At 37.5% G+C, this 21,433-nt stretch overlaps 1 protein-coding gene and 1 long non-coding RNA gene across 3 annotated transcripts in view; one reads left to right on the top strand and one right to left on the bottom strand.

The window, feature by feature from the left end:
* GCC2 (GRIP and coiled-coil domain containing 2) overlaps nucleotides 1–21,433 on the bottom strand; it is a 57,132-nt gene that overhangs the window by 2,369 nt on the left and 33,330 nt on the right. The window contains exons 14-22 of one of the 2 annotated variants that reach the window (XM_032351644.1): nucleotides 17,851–17,951; nucleotides 17,686–17,763; nucleotides 16,198–16,335; nucleotides 14,994–15,115; nucleotides 13,473–13,649; nucleotides 10,474–10,691; nucleotides 8,022–8,216; nucleotides 6,907–7,046; nucleotides 5,042–5,253 (exon numbers count right to left, since the gene is read on the bottom strand). In XM_032351644.1, the coding sequence (XP_032207535.1) occupies nucleotides 5,044–5,253; nucleotides 6,907–7,046; nucleotides 8,022–8,216; nucleotides 10,474–10,691; nucleotides 13,473–13,649; nucleotides 14,994–15,115; nucleotides 16,198–16,335; nucleotides 17,686–17,763; nucleotides 17,851–17,951 (1,379 nt within the window). In that variant the 3' untranslated portion in view covers nucleotides 5,042–5,043. The remainder of the gene's footprint in view (nucleotides 1–5,041; nucleotides 5,254–6,906; nucleotides 7,047–8,021; nucleotides 8,217–10,473; nucleotides 10,692–13,472; nucleotides 13,650–14,993; nucleotides 15,116–16,197; nucleotides 16,336–17,685; nucleotides 17,764–17,850; nucleotides 17,952–21,433) is intronic. The other variant, XM_032351643.1, reaches the window with a different exon arrangement.
* Nucleotides 9,781–20,220, top strand: LOC116595390. Its single transcript, XR_004287653.1, has 3 exons — nucleotides 9,781–9,867; nucleotides 12,794–12,909; nucleotides 20,090–20,220. It is a non-coding gene; the product is annotated as an uncharacterized LOC116595390 (long non-coding RNA).

Below are 21,433 nucleotides of genomic sequence, written 5' to 3' on the forward strand. Positions count from 1 at the left end.
TTGGGGAGTCCAAAAAGAAAAAAAATGCATTAATCTTCTCAGAACATACTTTGACATTACAAATCTGTTCTTGACCTTTCAGTATTTGCATTTCTCCATTAGACAATTCCAAAATAAAGACCCCAGCACAACTAGAAGTATTGACAATAAGGGGAATTTGTACATTCTTTTAATATGGAAGCCTTTACATAACTTAGAACCTAAATAGTTGTGTGGTAAACCTCAAAACTAAACCAAGAGAAACAAAAACAAATGGTTTTAATCACTCTGAAATCAGGTATATATTGAGGTATAATTTGCTTACAGTACTTCATCCTCTTGAGGTGCAGCACCACCATGCCCACCATTTTCCTTTTCCAGAAAGTAATATAAATTGGGCCACGTCATGTATCTTTTGAGTGTGGTTCCTTTTGCTTAGCAGGAGGCATCTGAGAACTGTCCATGTTCCTGTGGGTATCGGTGACTCATTCCTTTTTATAGCTGAGCAGGACTCTACTGTGTGGCTGCACCAGTTTGTTTTACTCATTTACCAGTGAAGGATATTTCCGTTGTTTCTAGTTTTTCCCAATTTAAAATAAAGCTGCTCTAAACATTTATGTATGGGTTTTTAATTTTAAAAAATTTATTGAGAAATAATCGACATGAGATTCTCCCTTTTAGTGGTTAGGTTTGTGGCCTCTTTAATAATGTCAGCTTGTAAGTGGAGAAGATAGAGTCTGCTAATGAGATAGAAGTCACAATTAACCTAATCATGGAAGTGGCACCCTGTCACCTTTGCTATATTCTACTAGTTAGAAACAAATCACGAGGCCAGTCTAATGGCCACTCAAGGGGAGAGGATTACATAAAGGCATGAATGTCTAGAGGGCATTGTAGTGACAGAAGACTTTTTAGAAGTCAATCTTTCCACAGAAAGCTGGAGGAAGTGACATTAAGGGATGGAAAACTGGGCACGGACTCTGCTTTCTCCCATTAGAAGAGGCAGTGGCCTTGCTCCCAAAAATGACAGCCAGGGGGCTGCATTTCCTAAATGAAATGCAGAAACTGCTGTATGTTCATCTGGAATGAATGGTGCTCTCTGAGTATAAGACTTGTGACACAACAAAAATTCAGCCATGTCCCAGATCTGGCAGGACAATGTTCCTGGCAGCTGTTCATGTCCTTAGGTATATGAGGACCACAGAAAGGCTGAGATTGGATGCATCTGCACCTGCCCTGAGTAACTATTCTTTTCTGATAAGGTTCTGAGTCCTCTGCAAACCAAATTAGACACTTACAGTGAGTATGAGTGTGTTCTCTTCCTGGAGATGACCAAAAAATGCTTGGTAAGTCTGCCTTTTTTCCTCTCTCTTTTTTTGTACATAATTGAGGTAAAATTGGCATATAACCTTGTATTAACTTCAGGTCTATTTCCTCTTTATTTGCTTCTACAGAGTATTAGACTTTAGTAATTTTGTACACTAAGTAACAACACACAGCTCTGTAAATTATAACCTAGTTAGGGAGCAAAAATGTAAAGAAGCAACTTTCAGCTCCTACTTGAGTAGCAAAATTGAGATTCCAGTCTTATGAAGAGAAGCACTGTATGACTGACTTACTTAGGGAGCGAACTCTGCTCACCTCAAGTTGTGTCTCAAGAAGAAAAGAAAAATGCAGTCTGTGAACAGTGGTGGGATCTAACATGCAGGAAGCAGGGGGAATTGACATGTGAACTACACACACAGCAACAACTGACTTTTGCCAGCGGTGTCTTCTTCACATTACTTGTTTTGAGACTAATGCAGTGCTCTGTGTTTTTTTGCCTTACGTAGCAATGCCACAGGCAGCTCTGAGCAGCTCCTGACACTTGCCTGCGGTGTGAGCTGGGTCCTTAAAGGGTGTTTATTACAGGAAGTTTGACATCACTTGTCAGAGTTGGATAATCTAGTTTATCCCCTAAGCTGATGTTTCTCAAATATTTGTGACCCAGACCCATAGAAAGACAAACATTTTATATCAGGAGTTGATACAGACAGATACCAACATCCACCCATATACCCAGAGAGTTTCATGAAACACTTCTTATCCCTATGAGATTCAATGTATTCTGATGTCTGTCTCATTCTCTCCATTAAAAAAAAAATATTCTGGATATGATTCACCAAATTAATTTCAACATCCAGTAGTGGTTAGCAACCTGAATGAAAAATACTGGTATAAACTCTATACAAAATCAGAAAATGTAAATACTGCTTCAAAGGAGATGAAGGAGGCAAGAGGTACTTGTGTTTTTTGCTCTTATGCTTCCATTCTTTTCAGTGCCAGGAAGAGTAGCCCTCTTTTTAGCCTCGTTTCTGCACCCCAGACATGTATGACGTGGTCTGTTGTCCTGAAGGCCTTGGTAAAGAAATATCCTTGGTCTGGCTGGTGAGGCTCAGGACTCTTATCTGCAGCATGGTGACAAGTCTCCTGTACATGACATTCCTTCTTGCACCTCAGACCTTTCACTTAGGTTTTCCTTTTACATGGAGTATGTTGCTGAGATTTCCAATGGAGGCAAATTCTTAAAGTTTCTATCAGAAAAGATCTCGAAAAACATTTCTTGAAGGCTGACAGTTATTTCTTAAGGCATGCTAAAGATAGTACTTCACCAATGCTGCTGAGAAGTCCACTGTGAGCCTACCACTCCTTTAGAGGTAAAGAGGCAATGTGTCTTCTTTTGAGACTTTTCTCTGTCCTTTTTGGGGGGCAGTTTCACTTTTATGCGAAGAGGTAGACTTCCTTTTATTTATTCTACTTGAAATTGTATTGAGATTTTTCAAATGTGTGGATGGATGTCCTTTAGCGGCTCTGAGAAATTTTCATTCTCTTCAAATCCTGTCTCTACCTCATTATTTCCTCTCCTCTTCTTCTAGAACTTCAATTATTAAATATGTATTCTTCAGTATACCCTCTATGTCTATTACCCACTCTTTCGTTTTTTCTTCCATTGTTTTGTTTCTTTTTCTGATGATTCCTTCTGATCTTTCAGTTCAATAATTCTTGCTTAAGCCATATCTCTATCTGCTGCCAGACCACAGCACTTTTAATTCAAATTTTTATAAGTTTTCTTTTGTTTTCTCATGTAATTAAGAGATAAGAAGTGAATAATCTTTCAAAGGTACACTAGCTTAATAATGGCCAGAGCATCAGTATCACCTGGGAACTTGTTAAAAATGCAAACTCTTGGGTTCCACACTAAATTTACTGAATCAGAAACTTGGGAGTGTGCGGCCAGCAATTTGAGTTTTAATCATCTCACCAGATGATTCTGACACCTGCTCTATCTTGAGGATCACTCTCTAGCATTACTAGAGTAGCCAGGATTTTTAGGGAATAAAGGAATGTGCTGAAAAACACAAACATGGGGTGCTTGGGTGGCTCAGTTGGTTAAGTGTCTGACTTCAGTGCAGGTCATGATTTCAGGGTCCTGGGATTGACTCCTGTTGTCCAGCTCTGTGCTCAGCAGGGAGTCTGCTTGTCTCTTTCCCTCTGCTCCTCCTAATGCTTGTGCATTCTCTCTCTCTCTCTCAAGTAAATAAAATCTTAAAAAAACAACAACCCCAAAACACCAACATGATGAGATAAACCAGTCAAAAGTGGGATAACCAGACATTCTGGGCCTACTAATGTGATGTCTCAGAAAGTACACAGTACTTTCAATACACCTATGAGGGATTTTTATCTCCCACCCTCTCCAGTTGCACCTGTGTCTAAGCAGAGACCTGACTTCCTATTTACAGGCAACAATGGAACAACTTACATGCTATCTCAAAGTGCCAAATCCAGAACTGAGCTTCTAGTGGATAAATGACCAGTTTCTTCAACTAATAATTGACATATTATAAAAAGAACATGGAACTGCTATAGATAACAAAAACAAAACAGAGCTTAAGGGACATCAACCAAATGCAATGTGTGAGCCCTATTAGGATGCTGCACAAAGACATCTGCAATAATCGGAACACCGCGCATAAACTGGGTATAGATGGCAGAGAAGTCTGATACACAGTGAAGTGTTTGCTGGGAAAATCATATGATGTGTGGGATCTGCTTTAAAATCTCTAGCCCTGGGGCACCTGGGTGGCTTAGTCAGTTAAGCATTGGCCTTCAGCTCAGGTCATGATCCCAGAGTCCTGGGATTGAGCCCCGCATCGGGCTCCCTGCTCTGCAGGATGCCTGCTTCTCCCTCTCCTGCTGCCTGCTGCTCCTCCTGCTTGTGCTTTCTCTCTGTCAAATAAGTAAATAAAATCTTAAAAAAAAAAAAAATCTCTAGCTCTGCTCTTCCCCTTTCAAAAGAAGTCTGATTATGAAAATTGTTAAAGATGATAGCTACAAAGGACATGACAGCATTCTGCCTGTATGCTTGAAAAGGTCACAAATAAAAACATTTTATATTAACAAAAATGAAACCATGATCTTTAAGGAGTAGTCTGAAATCAGGTAACTACAGCAGTTATATGAGAATCATTTTAAAGGAGTTTATAAAATCACAGTGTTAAATCTATTTGCCACAAAAATCTAAGCACCAAATACAGGACAGCTTTAAAACAGAGTCTGCCTTGAGAAATGGGACTGTCATGTACGATATGGACCAACTGTTGGGTCATATGACTCTGCTGCCTCTAGACTATTTGGCAGGGGAAGGAGTAAGAGTGAGGTGGTGGTGGGGGGCAGTGAGTAGGAAAGAATAAGCTAATGCATGTTAATGATGATATAAAATAAAACCACTTTGATAGAATTCAAGGCTAGAATTACATGTCTAACTTTCAAAGATCTAACTAAACACTATTGTACTTGTTGCATCTTAAAATTATATTATGTACTATAATTGCCCTGAAGTATTAAAACGCTGGCTTTTCAAATCTAGTCACAGGTTACATATATGATAGAATTCACTCAAATGAACCAAATATTAAATGTTTTAAGTCACAATGTCACAAGCAAGATTGTAAGCACACAGAATTTCAACCATAAGTCCAACATTTAGTGTAAGTTATCCAACAAGAGTTTTAATACTTTCCTTCACCAACCTTGAGCAACTGCAGCCAGTTTTCCCTTTTCTTCAGGGCTGAGCTGCAACATTGTGTCTATAACAGGAAGGAGTCTCTCTTTCTCACTACCTGGTTTCAGGAAAATGAACTGCAGCAAGACATTCTTCAAGTACTCCAGGTTAGCTACAGACTTTTCTCGTTCCTGATTTCTTTCCAATCTTCTTATTTCACTTTTGAGGAGCTGATGTTGGAGAAATGAGTTAAAAATGAGTTTTAGGAGCTTCAGGTTAAACATGGCAGGCTGAACATATGCACTCTTCTTCTCTTCCTCCCGAAATGCCCCAAAAAATGACTATAAAGGAGTGATTAGGAGAGAAGGAAAAAAAATAGATGAGAAATATCAAGAAATTCCTACAAGATGGGAAGGAGATAAAGTGGAAGAGACTCAGCCCAGTGGCACACTAAGTATCACTGACAAGAAGACAGAATGGATCCCGCAGAAATACCAAGAAGCTCCTGCCTCAAAGTATAGAGGAGCACAGGAAATGGAGTTGAAGACTGAGGACTGATGTCAAGTCTACCATAGTCAGCCTATCATGGTACCAACTACCATGATGCTCCCTTCACCTCCTATTCTCTACAGAAAGTAAACCAGTGGGCTCAGCGCTGTGGGATAAGACACACTGCAGAGGGCAAGCAGAGCTTGAAACCAGGGACTAAAGTAAACATCTACATCCACCACTAACCCCTTTCCTGCCCTGCTCACAGACTGCAGGTAGTTACGGTGTCCAGCGGGAAGTTATATTTACCTGATGCACCACAGCTGTTTTGTTTACCAAAACTAAAGCCAAGTCTATGATAGAGTGAAAATTCAGGAATATAAGACAATCTAAAATACTACCAGAAAAATGGGGCAACAGGATATGCAAAAGACAGCAGAATGCTAAAGTGTTTGAGGAATGGAAATTTGTGGAAATACCACATTTGAATAGTCACTTAGTTCACTGGGCTAGTTAGCAATTTGTTAGATGTGGTAATGTTTTGACTATGTAGGAAAATGTTATTTTATATAGATGCATACTAAAATATTTAGAGGTGGAATGTCACAATATACATAATTTACTATGAACAGCTAAGTAATTCAGCATTAAAAAAATTAATTTAAGAAGGAAAGCTGAGGCCCTGCACAGAGGGAGGATAGTCGATTTGGAGAAGGATGCAGAGGGCAGAACCATGTGCTTTCCAGACAGACATGAGCTGGAATGTTGCTCCACCATTTATCAGCTTCAGGCATTCTCTCACCAGTGAGAATGAGGATTAGACAGATGATATATGTAAAGCCCAGGGCCTGGCTCACAAGAACTGCTCAGTTAAGTAGCAGGACTATGTTTGGAGAAGTGACTTAGCTATGAGCCACGGCGGATTGTGTAACCCTCAACTACTCTACTATCTACATATGGCCACATGTTTCTAGTGTCACATTTAAGTAGGAAAGTTTCCTATGCTACTTTACTATCTCCACCCACAATTTGTGATAAGTTTAGTGCCATAAACATCAGCTGAATGATCTGAATGAGAAGTGTCCCTAGTTTATCTTTAGAGCATAAGGGCTCATACCCACTTAAGTTTTCCATAAGCATATGTGGAACAATGACTTATGAACCTATTCTAATCCATTTCTAAATCTATCATAGTTTCTAAGAAAAGATAGTAATTTAGTTAGTCTTTATATAATATATATCCAAAGCAATTTATATTTCTCAGTTTCAGGAATGTGACATTGTAAAGAATGAAGATGTGATGGATGTGTCTCATCTGGAGAGTGGGGGGGGGGGGGGTCAAGAAAACCAACCTGTTGCAGAGAGAATTTTCTGGGTGGCAGTATTGATCTTACCTTAATTTGCTCCATAAGGATTGCATTGGTTGCTTCTGTTTCCCGAAGCAGGCCATTTAAGTGATCGGCACTTTTTGTGGTGGAGCTGAGCTTTTGAACCAATTCTTCTTTGGTAAATTCAGCATGCCATAGAGGAGGCTCTGCAAGATGTTGTTCCAGTCATTAAGTGTCAAAATCTGAGATTACAGATGTTGATTCTAAGTAAGAAATATATCTAATCACAGATCTCTTACTCTACAGTATTACTCAGGCCCACTCTCTGTCATTCTTCTGTTCAACATATCTCAGTTGAAAGGTTATACTTCGAACGTGACACAAATAAGGCAGAATCTCTGTTGTAAAGTATATAATCTAATTGAATTCAAGCTCTACGAGCCCCAATTCTAGAATTTGTTTGCCCTGTGTTTCTAGACTATTCTCGCACTCCTCTATATCCCAAGAGTTTATGTTGTTTTACTTATAAACGAGGGGAATAATAACATTTACCATTTATATCATGGATGCTCATAAGAATATTATAGGAGGTGGGTAAGTATCATTATTCAAATTGTGTAGATGAGGGAAAAGGCTCAGAGTTAATAAGTTATCTGGCAAAAATCACAAAGCCAGATGTAATTCTGGAGTCTGCTGTCACTCTCTTGTGATCATTACTAACCTTGCCTGGTGGGACTGCAGTTTCCATCCACACCAAGATTAGTGACCAAAGACATAAACAGTCTTTACTCTAGATCCTGAAGCTTCAGGAGAGAAGAGAATTCACCCCGAATTGTGAATATTCATGACAGGTAAAACTAACATACACTGAAGCTTTAGTATGTCTAATAAATTTAACAGAGGAATAAATAAAAGCTGTCAAACTCTTAGAAGGATTAGAGAATAGTTCATCTTACTTTCTGATACCACTATAGGACTTCCAACCATCTATTTCTGGCTCAAGCTTGGGGCAGAACTAGCATTTTATTTTAAAACACTCAACTGTTTCATTCTGCAGGAGAGTTTTCCATTTGGAGTAGAACACCGAAAGAAATTTTCTTAGAGTAGCTCAAAAAAGCACATAAAACTTAAGAGTTAGGATTTATTAGACAAGACAGTAGAGCTAAAGAGGAAAAACATACCCAGTTTAGTTTCAGGAGAATTAAGCAGCTGCTCTAAAGACTGTGGGTGAGTGCCAGAGGAAGATACAGACTCTGTGTCGGTGGTCTCCATTCCTTCTCCCTCCTCCCGGGTAATGGCATACATGTCCAGAAGGGGGAGATCTGTGCTTCTCCTTTCTCGAAGGTTCTTCAAAGGTTGGTGAGATGAAGCTGGGCCTGTTGAATTTTTTTTAAAAAAGTAAGTGTGAGATTGTTCAAAATCATGGATTCTGCATTCACAGAGATACACAATGAAATAAAAATGATCATAGGAATGTTAAGTGGTATGACAGCGAATTTCAGTAACTAGAAGACCAATAAATGGTGCATAAAGAATTTCTAAGACTAATAAATGAAACAAGATGGGATTGGGAGGGAGACAAACCATAAGTGACTCTTAATCTCACAAAACAAACTGAGGGTTGCTGGGGGGAGGGGGTTTGGGAGAAGGGGGTGGGATTATGGACATTGGGGAGGGTATGTGCTTTGGTGAGTGCTGTGAAGTGTGTAAACCTGGTGATTCACAGACCTGTACCCCTGGGGATAAAAACATATGTTTATAAAAAATAAAAAATTAAAAAAAAAAAAAAAAAAGAATTTCTAAGACTGCCCTAAAACCAGTTATTAACTTTTAATCGTTTAAGTAATTTCAATAGAAACTATAAATTATTTGCTACCACCTAGATAAGCTCTATTATTAGATATCATAACAGGGAGGGCTATACAGTTGCAGAATACTGGCAGAAATTCTCAACTAGACTGTTTTTGAGGATTAGGTATTTCAGATAGCTGCGTACTTTCTGAACACAATACACTTGCTGAACTCTGCTGAGCAGATGTACTTGTTCATCACTACCTTACACCTCCATCTTTGCTGGGTCCTTCCATCGCCCCCTCACATCTTCAGTGTTCAACCAAGAAATGCCTAGCACCCAGGGCAGGGAACTAATCTATTTTTTTTTTTTTAAAGATTTTATTTATTTATCTGACAGACAGAGATGAGAAGCAGGCAGAGAGAGAGGAGGAAGCAGACTTCCCGCTGAGCAGAGAGCCCAATGCAGGGCTCGATCCCAGGACCCTGGGATTGTGACCTGAGCCGAAGGCAGAGGCCCTAACCCAGAGCCACCCAGTTGCCCCAGAGAACTAATCTGTTTTACTCCCTCAGCCAGGCTTTCTTGTTTGCTGATAGTGAACACTTGGATAGAACTGTAAGAATTATAAGGCACTTTCAAACACATTACTTGATTAATCCCAAGAAACACAAAAGTCAGGGAAATTAAATGACTTTGCCCAAGGCATCTTAGCAGGGTTAGGAAGCAAATTCTGTGCCATATCTTTTAACTTCCAATTTCATTTATTTTCCATTCCATGATGTTGCCTCATTTTTCTCAAACATTAGCCTCCAGCTGCCTTTGCTGAATCACTTTCCAGGATTTCTGATATTGTGCCAACTGCTTATTCCACTGCTGATTCCTAGATCACAATCTCTCATGTGACTGTGTTTCCCTGACTGATTACTTCCTTTGATGACTCTTGGCATAGGCTGAATTTTTTTTTTTTTAAAGGTTTTATTTATTTATTTGACAGAGATAGAAACAGCAAGAGCAGGAACATGAGCAGGGGGAGTGGGGAGAGGGAAAGCAGGCTTCCCACTGAGCAGGGAGCCCAATGTGGGGCTTGTTACCAGGACCCTGGTATTATGACCTGAGCTGAAGCCAGAGGCATAACTACTGAGCCACCCAGGCAGCCTAGGCTGAATTTCTTGAAGCTGGATTCGCAGCCTGATGAGTAACCCATTGCTGCCAGTGTCCTGGTGACATTTTCCAAGGTAAATGGTATTAAGTATAAAGTTGATACCTTAAAGATGATGTAGCCTCATCTCGGCTGGCACATTTCCATCTCTTCCAGGGAGGAGAATGGAAGATACTAGCTGTAGCTGAACTAAATCTCCAACTAAGGAGAAATTTTAAAGGGAAGAAGCTATACTAACCAATCAATCCTATAAGTTCAGTGGGGCTTGGGTATTTCTAAGCCTCTCATTCTAATATTCCTAATTACAAAATAGATAGATTTGATGACTAACGATGGAGAACACCAAACGGATTCAGTGAATACTGGAATTTGGACACACATCACGAGACTGCAGAGTACGTCTGAGTCAGAGAACAGGAAATGGCATTACATGGAGGGGAACAGATACAGGAAAATTAGTACTGGAAGAGGATACAGGCTGCTATAAGTATAACCAGGAAGGGGTCAAATGGTTCAAATATCTTCTCAGTAAGCAAAACCAAAATTCTTTAATCACAGAATTGGCACTGGTTGTCACCTAGTAAATTTTCTTTTTTCTTAGGGATTTGTGATGAATGTATTTAAGTGACATAACTATGTGAGCAAAGGTGAATGACGGATGCTCTCATGCACACACACATACTTCTTGTGGTTGGTTCACTCTTAAGCTGGAAAAGCTGAGCTTCCACCTTGGACAGTTGCTGCTGTAAAGTTTCCATGGTCTTTCTATGCTCTTCCTGCAAATGGCGCACTTGATCACGGAAGCTGCTGCGAAGGACCTCGTTTTGGGATGTGAGTTGACTCACAGTCTGTGTGTGTTCCGATTTCAGCATCATGTTCTCTGACTGTATTGAACACAACCTGAAGGGTGAGAGGAACTTAATTTCGTAGCAGATCTTTCAACTTGACATGTTGACTCAGCTTTTCTCAACTGGGTTCTACTTGATAATTAGCCCCGAGATATCTATTAAATGTATGAATTAACTGCTCAGCGTCTATAATGGTATTCGCTGTGTTAACCATCTGGGGACTCATCTCGTTCAAATCATCTTTGTGTTCTGTAACAAGAAACTTTGTTTGAGTAACTATGTTACAATGGTTCAGATGAGGAACTTCCTTCATCACTTATCAGAAAATAGGACTAAATTTAGAGCATAATACATACTTTATATCAGTCCCCCTTTCAGGTTATCTTATGTGGATGCTCATATAAGCATAGGGTATCTTTTTTTTATTACCTTGAAAACAGGAAAAAGAATATGTTCTTTCGACTCATAAATAAAGTCTTAAGGAAAGCCTGAAAGGAAGTTTCCTGAATCATTTTTGAGCCAATTAATGTAACACTCTGAAACACAAAGGCTTGGTTTACTATGGCTGTTTTTGAATCTCACTGCACATTAGAATCATTGGGTCCCTTGTTAAAAATACATTTAGTTCTCATTCTAGAGCCACAGAATCAGAATTTCCAAAGGTGGTCCTAGAAATCGCCTACTTTTAACAGTTTTCCGTGTGATTTTTATTTAATCAGCTTGGTACTAGTCAGTGGAACTATCATTTGGGAACCACTGTTTTCCGTGGTTCTATTTTAGTCTTGATTTTTAACGTTTGGCTTTGGTTAAAAAAAAAAAAAAGTAAAAAGTAGAAAAAAAAGAAAAAAAAGTTTTCTTTTTATGCCAGAGAGCCACAAGTACCACAAGTACTCTCATAAAATTTCAAATAATATGGAACCAATTATAGAAAAAAGTGAGAGCTCTCTCTTATTCACTCCCATCCCTTGCAGTATAAAATCCCAGCTCCAGGGGTAAACATTGTTAATGGTTTAGCACATAGCATTCCAAGATTTTTTATCTATGTGCTACACATATGCACACTATATTAAGGTTTTAAGACAAGATTTAGTGGCTAAAAGTGACATACAATAAAAATATCGTATGTTTCAGAAAAGGTTTCTTAAGCGTCAAGTCCACACCGATCAATGAGTTCAGAAAATGCTACTGTATATGTTACTCCTCAAATCTGCATTTTTCTGTGAGCATTATGTTCAAACACTAGTACAAAAGTAAAGGAAAAACCATCAGCAGACACAACAACAATTTCCTAAGGAAGATAATCGCTACATTTTAGAGCTAGGTTGGAAGTAAGGTTGGTAGTTTGCAGGTGGTCTCAGTGGTACATCTGACTCTACCTACCTAAGAGCTAAAAGCCTGAACCCCAACCTGGACCCAGAATGAGTATGCTGATGGAAATTTACTATGTCTCAGCTGTAACTGGGGTGTTTATATAGCTGGATCCTCGGCAATATAAGTATTAGTTGGTCAGTCTAGTTATTTTTATAATCTCATTTTTATGATCTCATATGGGGAAAGTATGAGTATTAAGATGCTTAAAAAGAAGAGAATTTATAAAGAAAAGGCTATTTCTTCACACTGGGGGACAGACAGTAACAACATTATTCTTAATATTTCTAAGAAGGGGAATAAGACCTCTACAGATACCTGAAAATGATGTGAATTTCTAGTACTTAAGAGAGATTGGCACATAGTAGAGGCCCCGCCAAAAATAGTCATTAAACTTTAGAGGCATCACTTGCAATTTATTTGTCTTAGCAATATAATTTGCAGTAACTTTTCTAGAGTAAAGAATCAATATGGGAAATTTCTGATATAAATAGCAAGTATCACTGTGTTTCAGCAAATCTCCCAGTAAACCCTAGTGATAGGTAGCTAGAAAACTGGTAGATCTTCCCTGAAACTTTTGATTTACATGGTTAACATATATAAATTACACTATTAAAAGATTAAAAAGCCAAGAAGATGAAGCTTTCAAGATTACCATCAATTAGGTAAGTATTAAAAGCATACCTGAAATATATAAAGTATTCCAACACACTTGATGCTCAATGAAGAACTCTTTTCCTTAGTCTAAGGTACAACAGATATTACCACCCAATTTCTTCATTACAGGAATTCAAATATCCTTGTTCACATCAATCTGTTCCTTCTGCCAATACCCCTGATGCCTATCTAAAATACTGATTAACGAAAGGTAACACTGTGACAAGTTGAAAACAGCTGCAAAGGTAAGTGCCATATTCTTTTTGAGTCAGCAGCTGTGTGAATGTTTTCCACTAGAGAGAAAGAAAAATGCTTGTAATTTGACACCTGAGTTGGAAAGTGGGTTTTTTTCTTTCTCTCTCTTTTTTTTTTTAAAGAAAATTCTGGCCATGAAGGCCAAAGGAGAAACAGATTACTGGATGAACAGATAAAATTAACTGTTCTTAAAAGAGTGAAGTATAAAAACAATCAAAATGGGATAGAAAAACAAAGTTACTAAGCCTCTAGAAATATCTTTTTCTTTTTCTTCTTCTTTTTTTTTTTTTAAGATTATTATTTATTTTTTAGAGAGAGGAAAAAGAGGCAGAGGAAAAAGATCCCAGGAGTTCCATTTCACAACCCTGAGATCATGACATGAGCAGAAATCAAGACTCAGACACTTAACCAACTGAGTCACCCAGATGCCCCCAGAAATATCTATTTCTTATTTTCAATTTGTATTTATCCCAAGGAACAACACATTAGGAATTTCACAAAGAAACATTTTGCTGCCCAGCGCAAACACTGTTAGTACTGCCAGCAACCTTACTTTTCCCGGAGTTCTGCTTCTTTGGACACAGTTTCCTGAAGCATCTTGTTATGCCGTTCTAGGAGAGTATCATGTTCAGACTGTAGTGTTTGAAGTTCAGAAACATTAATCTGTAAGTTATTTTGGGTGTCCTGTAATTTGATTTTTAGTTGATCAATCAGCATTTCCAGGTGTTCTCTGAAACAGACAGTTTTATAAAAAGTTTTAGAAGAGGTAAACCTGATTTTGTGGTTTCAAATAAATTTTATTACTTTAATCGTTTCATCTTTAATGTCATACACTTGCTATTATTATGGACGATTCTAAAGGAAATTGAATAATTGGGAGAATTCGGAGACTAGGATTAAATATATGTTATAGTCAGATTTTCAAAAACATCTCTGAACTTATAAATTTCATACTCAGATGGAGAAGAAACTATTAGATAGCATCAAAATGGCCTACTGTGTTATAGCACTATGCTTTTAGTTAAAAAAAATTACATAGTTGTAAGCCAACCATTAGGGGAAGAATGCTATAAAAAACAAATAGTGAAAGCCCCTCATTCTGTCTCAACTGATACAATTCACTGAGTTTACTTTTTTTAGAAAAAACCATCTTATGCATAAGAAAATAGAAGGAATGTAAAAAACATTTACATTAAAATAATATGAATCCAAAATTCCAGCATAATCAAAAAGGCTCTTGCAAATGCTGACATTTTCATATTAAAGGTGTCAATATTCAATTTCACTTTGAAATTTGAGGATGAGCTATTAACAGAGAAAACACCTCATTTTTCAGTCTACAGTTCCCATACTTAATAGAATGAAAAGTATCATACAAACATTGCAGATATTTAGTCCTACTTAGAACAACAGTAAGAAGCAGATGTAAAATTACTTTGAATACTGAACCTCTACCTAAAAACAAAGCACACATGCTATAGATTATCCTATTTCATCTTCCTAGTATATTTTTGAATAATTTAAAAATTATCTGTATGTTAGTTTTAAAGATGCAATAAACAAGATACCACTGAAACATAATTGAGACAGCCATAAATTTAAGAAGAAAAATGTAATTCTAGGCTAGAATTTAGTACAGAATTTAAAACTTTTTGAAATAAATAAAATGTTTTTAAGCAATTCTGTTTAGCCTAATTAATGGTGGGTATGTCAAGGAAGCAATTTTATTCTTCTATTTCTCCATTTTCAAAATTGGAAAAACTAATCATAATGTAATTTTAATGTCTGTATTTCTGCTCTGACCGGTTCCTGCTACAACAAGATAACACTATTTAGCCTATTTTCTGGTTTTGCTGCTTACATATTAGTTTTATGAGTCTGTAACAGTGCCCTTCATAGAGATGTTTCCCTGTTACTGCCTAGAGAAACAGTGAAGCCAAGAAACTCTGCTCTCATTACATGTAAAATTCCTCAGTCAAATGAAATCAAAGCAGGATTCTCAGCCTACTTGGTAGAGAATCTGTTTTGGAGGAAAGGGGGGAACCCTGGATGTTTCTTTTAATTTAGACCTTACCTTTCTTGTTTAGCTCCTTCAGTTTCAGTCTGAGACACAGATTTATTTTTCTGTTGTTTTAGAACATTGTGAACTCGGACTTTGTAGCTCTCAAATTCAGAGGTTATAGCAGCTTGTTCTGCCTATAACATTTAAAAGAAAGAATGATTTTTCTATTGCAGATTCATTGTAACATAATCCTATTTTCTTTCAGAGTAATGATTTAAGATGAAAATGTTTTAGAAAATGAGTAAAATGTCCAACACTCCTTACTCCTTGATTAACTTCCTTTAAGAAGTGTGCATCTGTTGGCCTTAAAACTTTTTTTTTTTAAAGATTATTTGTTTTTTTGAGAGAGAGTGAGAGAGAGAGAGAGAACAAAAGCAGGGGGAGGGGCAGAGGGAGAGCGGACTCCCGGCTCAGCAGGAAGCCAGACACAGAGAGATCCCAGGTCCCTAGGATAAGGATCTGATCCAAAGCCAGACACTTAACCAACTGAGCCACAAGGTGCCCAAGTCTTATAACCTTTTAAAAGCATTTGAATGATAGAATTTTGTTTGACAAAAGATGTTTCTACCATGTTTTCCTCCTGGTAGTGTCAGTACCCATAAATTTCATAATGGCACTATTTATTTCTTTGAAACCTTAGAAAGATTTTCACTTATGGAGAGGAATTCCTCTTTTCATAAATATAAGAAAAATAAATTCAAAGAAATTAAGCCACTCGAACTTCAAAGAGAGCAGGAAAAATGAAATTCTAGGTCTTCTACTTTCCCAACGTGATCTCCTGGGACCCTTCTGCCAAACTGGCTTATATCAGAGCTGCACCTCTCACAAAGCTACTGTACTGGGTCTGCTTTGCATGCTGAAGAAAGTAGGCCCTCACAACCATTCTATTGGAATATTAGTTTATAATCATTTGGCCCTCAGAAAGCACTATATAAAGCATAAAATTAAAAGAAAATAACTCTTACACACAGAAATTGCAAAATAAGTTTAAAATGGAAACAACGTGTACCCATGTCTTCCCTTTTAACAAAAAAAGGTTATGCAAGTGACAGGATTGGATGGGGTTGGGGTTCAGGTCAGATGAGCTGCAACAGGTACTTACTTTTAATAAGTGCTCTTAAACAACAGCAAATCCTAAAAGGCAAGACCACAGCCCTCATGAGAACTGCATGCTAGGTGGTAACATCTGTCTGCTGGGTCTGTGTGAGGAACGTACCTTGGCAATGCGGCACTCTTCCTGAAGGGCTGTCACTTTCTGCTGGTATGCGCTCAGTGTGCGCTGGTGCTGGTCCGCAGAGGTCTTCAGGTGTTCATGAACTTTGTGCTTCTCGGAGGTTATTTCAGCCAGCTGAATCTGGGGCAAAACCTTTCAATTAAGCTCTAGTAAACTGGCTAAGGAGACTTTCCTTAAAAACATACTTGAGTTTTTTTTTTTTTTTTTAAAGATTTTATTTATTTATTTGACAGAGAGAGAGATCACAAGTAGGCAGAGAGAGAGAGATGAGGAGAAGCAGGCTCCCTGCTGAGCAGAGAACCCGATGCGGGACTCGATCCCAGGCCGCTGGGATCATGACCTGAGCCGAAGGCAGAGGCCCAACTCACTGAGCCACCCAGGCGCCCCGAGTTTTTTTTTTTAAGATTCTATTTCTTTGACAGAGAGAGAGAGATCACAAGTAGGCAGAAAGAGAGGAGGAAGCAGGCTCCCTGCTGAGTAGAGAGCCCTATGTGGGGCTCGATCCCAGGACCCTGAGATCATGACCTGAGCCAAAGGCAGAGGCTTTAACCCACTGAGCCACCCTAAAAACACACTTGAGTTTTGGCGCCCCTAAAAATATACTTGAGTTTTGAATCATGAGTATATATAAGCGATAAAAAACTACTATTACTGAAAGAGTACTGGGAATATACTGTAAGAGTATTGAGAACATTTTCTCAATAAATTATTTGTTTTCCTTAAATTAAAACCCTGATTAAAAAAAAATTCCAGACAATTTGTTACAGTTCGTTTATTGAATGCATATAAAAATATATATAAATAGTATAAGTAGATATAAAGATATATAAAAATATATAGGTATCTAGATAAAAATATAAAAATAGGTATAAAAATACATATTAATAGATAAAACTATATGTAAATAGATATGATATAAATAAGCATATATAAAATAGATGTAAAATATATATTATATATAAATTATAGATACAGAAATATAGATATATAAAAATATATATTATTAATAGATATGCTATAAATATATATACTATAAGTAAATATAAATATATATTATAGATAAAATCTATAGTTAGATATAAAAATATAATAATATAAATATACATATAACATGTATACAACATACAAATATAAAACCATTTTTATTCCTGTGACTTTCAGAAACTCAGATCATTTAAAAAGCTCAGATGCAGGTCTGGGGCCATGTTTATTTTATATTTTATGTTGTATCTATTTTTAGTGCCTCAAAGATTTCCAAAATCCCCTTTAGCTTAAGCTAAATCTTAAGGGGATACTCCAGTTATATCCCATACTTACTGCTTCTACTTTTTCAAATGAAGGATATGTAGGGGGAAAAAATGTGTGTGTATAAAAATATGTACATAAAGATATTTAGAAAATTCCCTACATAGTAGCTTACTTCTATGTGGAAATTTTTTTATAAATCCTAAAAAGTAAAAAGAATCTTACTTTATAGACTTCTACTTGTTGCTGGCTTGCCTCCAGTTCACCCTTCAAAGTTGCTTGAAGTATTAAGTGATCAGTTTCCTACAGAATAAGAATTTTGATTAAATTTAAAAAAGAAGTGATTGATAAATACATAAAATGAAATATGGAATTGGGAAATTAACATACTGCTTGTTTCGAATCTGCCAGTTCTTTTTTGGTTTTCACAAGCAGCTGCTTGATTTTGGTGTTTTTTTCCTCATATTGTTGCACTGAAGACTGTAGTGAAGCTAACAAAGGAAATAATTTCAGAACAGATTAAACAGTTTTTTTTAATAAGGTATCCAGCTTTTACTTTTTTTTAAAAGATTTTATTTTATTTATTTGAGAGAGAGAGAGATCACAAGTAGGCAGAGAGGCAGGAAGAGAGAGAGGTGGGGAAGCAGGCTCCCTGCTGAGCACAGAGTCTGATGCGGGGCTTGATCCTAGGACCCTGACGTCATGACCTGAGCAGAAGGCAGAGGTTTAACCCACTGAGCCATCCAGGCACCCCTGAACAATTTTTTTAAGATTTATTTACTTACTTTACAGAGAGAGAAAGAGCAGAGGAGGGGGAGGGGCAGAAGGAGAGAGAGAATCTCAACCAGACTCGGTGCTGAGCGCAGAGTCCAATGTGGGGCTTGATCTCATGACCCTGACCTGACATCATGACCTGAGATGAAACCAGAGAGTCAACCATTCAAATGACTATGCCACCTACGTGCCCTTAAATAATTTTTATGAATGAATTTAAATAAATGGATAAGTCTTTTTTTCTTGGTATTAACCTATCTTCAAAAGAAACTTGTTTAAAAAAGTAAAAATAAAAGAAACTTGTTTTAGTTTTTTATTCTGAAATATTTCAAAATACAGGACAGCCGTGACAACAGTAAAACAGACTCACTATACCTATCATTCAGCTTTAAAAATTACCAATACATGGCCAATCTTACTACCCAGAACAGGACTGTGGCCCATAGGCTAAAATCTGGCTGCTGCCTGTTTTGTGAAGAGTTTTATTAGAACACAGTCAAACTTATTTATTTACATACTGTTCATAGCTGTTTTAGCGCAATGATTATAGAGACTACAAGATGGCCTGCAAAGCCTAAAATATTTACTGTCTGGCCCTTGATAGAAAAAGTTTGCCAACTCCTAACCTACACCTTCACCTAATCCTTGTGCCCTCCTGGTTTAGTTTTGTTTGTTTGTTTTTGGTTCTTCACAAGAAATCCTTTGTAAATATTTCAGTATGTACCTTTAAAATGAAGTTACATACTTAGAGTATATCGAGAAGATAAACACTTTAGTTTTAAGAAGTTCCTCAAAAGTGGTACCATGTATTTCTAATTACATCACTGCAGAGGCACATACCTGGTTGTTTTTGTGATACTAATTGTTTCACAGGATGGGACTGTGACAGTTCACTAAGGAAAAATTGAACCATGATAAAAACAAAAAACTTTAACGCTAACAAAGGTAAAACAAACAAACCAACAAACAAACAACAACCAACAAATATCATATAAGAGTGAGTAGCTTTATGGTCTAGATCATAAGTACCCAAAAATCTGGCCACAGCCTGTTGTGAAAGAAATAAAGAGTATATGATGGAGACTATGGGGCCTGTGAAGCCATGAAGAAAGATTTTCTGGTCCTTCAAGAAAAAGTGTGCTTGACACCTGGTCTAGGCCAGTTATATCGGCACTATGTAATTGTGCTACTAAAATATCTTATAAGCAATGATTAACTTTATGTAGTTAAACCCATGTATACAGACCTTATTACTTGGTAAACATGAACAGGTATACTGTAAGAATATTATCTTAGCTATGCCTTTTTATGATAAGTCTAATTTAGTTATTTCCGGGCAACTATTTGCTCAATTCTGAAAAACATTTTATAAAGCACAAACTATACACAAAACCTTTGTTAAGTGCTCCAGGAATTGTGATTAGATATAGTTAGTTCCTGAGCTCAAAGGATAAAAATGAAATTAGGGGATAATATTTCACATAACAACATAAAACAAAACATAAATGTTACAAAAGAAATACAAAAGGCTACTGGGTGGGGTGTCTACAGGGGCTAAAGGTTATACAAAGTTTGCAAAGGACAAGGAAAATTTCATAGAACAGGAAACACTTAAGATTAGGAAGGATTCTAAAGGGTGGGCATGAAGTAGGAGGGGGAGGGCATGAAAGATTTCCTTTAGAGAAGAGATACACAGTTACAGAAAAACACAACAAATCATGTCTCAGGAAAAATAAGCAGTCCTCTATCTGTGAGAGAGTAATGAGAATTAAGGTGGAAAGTCAGATGTTGGAGGGGTTTCAGATTAAATGTGTGTTGCTCATTTATTAGGCAACATTTTTTTCTTTTTTCACAGAACATTGTCCACAATGATTCCTATCTTTTTCCTACTCCACTGCAACTCCTTAACTCAGGCTTCCAAGACCTTTGCTCCCATGAGCCTGGTGGCTTTTGACAGATTCTATACCATTCCAATAAATCTGATATGCTGGCAGACCAATCTTTCTCCATTGTCTTCAGAAAGGACCCAAATATATTCTGGTTGATTTCAGGTACTTCACAAATTGGATCAAAAATGTCTTCCTCGGGACACGTGGGTGGCTCAGTGGGTTAAAGCCTCTGCCTTCAGCTCAGGTCATGATCCCAGGGTCCTGGGATCGAGCCCCACATCGGGCTCTCTGCTAGGCAGGGAGCTGCTTCCCTTCCTCTCTCTCTGCCTACTTGTGATATCTCTCTCTCTCTCTCTCTCTGTCAAATAAATAAATAAAATCTTAAAAAAAAAATGTCTTCCTCATTATACTTCACTTTTCCCTAACAGGTCAAGTCTTTCACTCCAAGGGGTCAAGACTTCTAAAATTATACTATGTTTCATTTTGCTCATTCATTTTGCTGTATTTCATGGCTGCAGAAAGGAATACCCTTTTTCAGTCTGCTTTTGCTCTCCAAACCTTACCTTTAAGATCTACTTTGAGCCCCAACTTCTGATTGTTTCAGTCTATAGAATCTTTTCCCCCTCTGAACTCTTTTTTTTTTTTTTTTTAAGATTTTATTTACTTATTTGACAGAAGGAGATCACAACTAGGTGGAGAGGTGGGGGAAGCAGGCTCCCTGCTAAGCAGAGAGCCTGATGTGGGGCTCGATCCCAGGACCCTGGGATCATGACCTGAGCTGAAGGTAGAGGCTTTAACCCACTGAGCCACCCAGGCAACACCCCCCTCCCCCGAACTCTTAAAGAGCACTCACTGCTTGTACCACTCATTTCTGTACTTAGTTATCAATGAGACATGGATGGCCTTCTTGAAAAAGCTTGCCTTTTTAGTTTTTCTAGGGTATCAATAGCTTTTCTTTCAGCTCAGTTAATGATCAAAAAATATACACATTCACTAAATATAACCTAGAGCTCTACTATTCAATTTGCATCAAGAAAATAGTTGGAAGATATGATATATGCATAATGAAAGCTATATGCATAATGAATTGTCTGGAAACTCTACAATCCATTCAATTACTTGAGTATTCTAAATTTTTCCCCTGGATGCATGCAGATCATCAGAATTCTGCATATGGGGCTTCAATGCTTTGTTTATTCATGGAATCACCTTTACTGATTTGGCTACAGGCTGAACGAAATACTACAAAGTAGTCAAGCAAGATGTGCTACTTTATTTATTGCGGAAATGCCACTGAGAATACAAATCCA

The sequence above is a fragment of the Mustela erminea genome, chromosome 7 (genome assembly GCF_009829155.1).
Source record: "Mustela erminea isolate mMusErm1 chromosome 7, mMusErm1.Pri, whole genome shotgun sequence".
Lineage (NCBI taxonomy): Eukaryota > Metazoa > Chordata > Mammalia > Carnivora > Mustelidae > Mustela > Mustela erminea.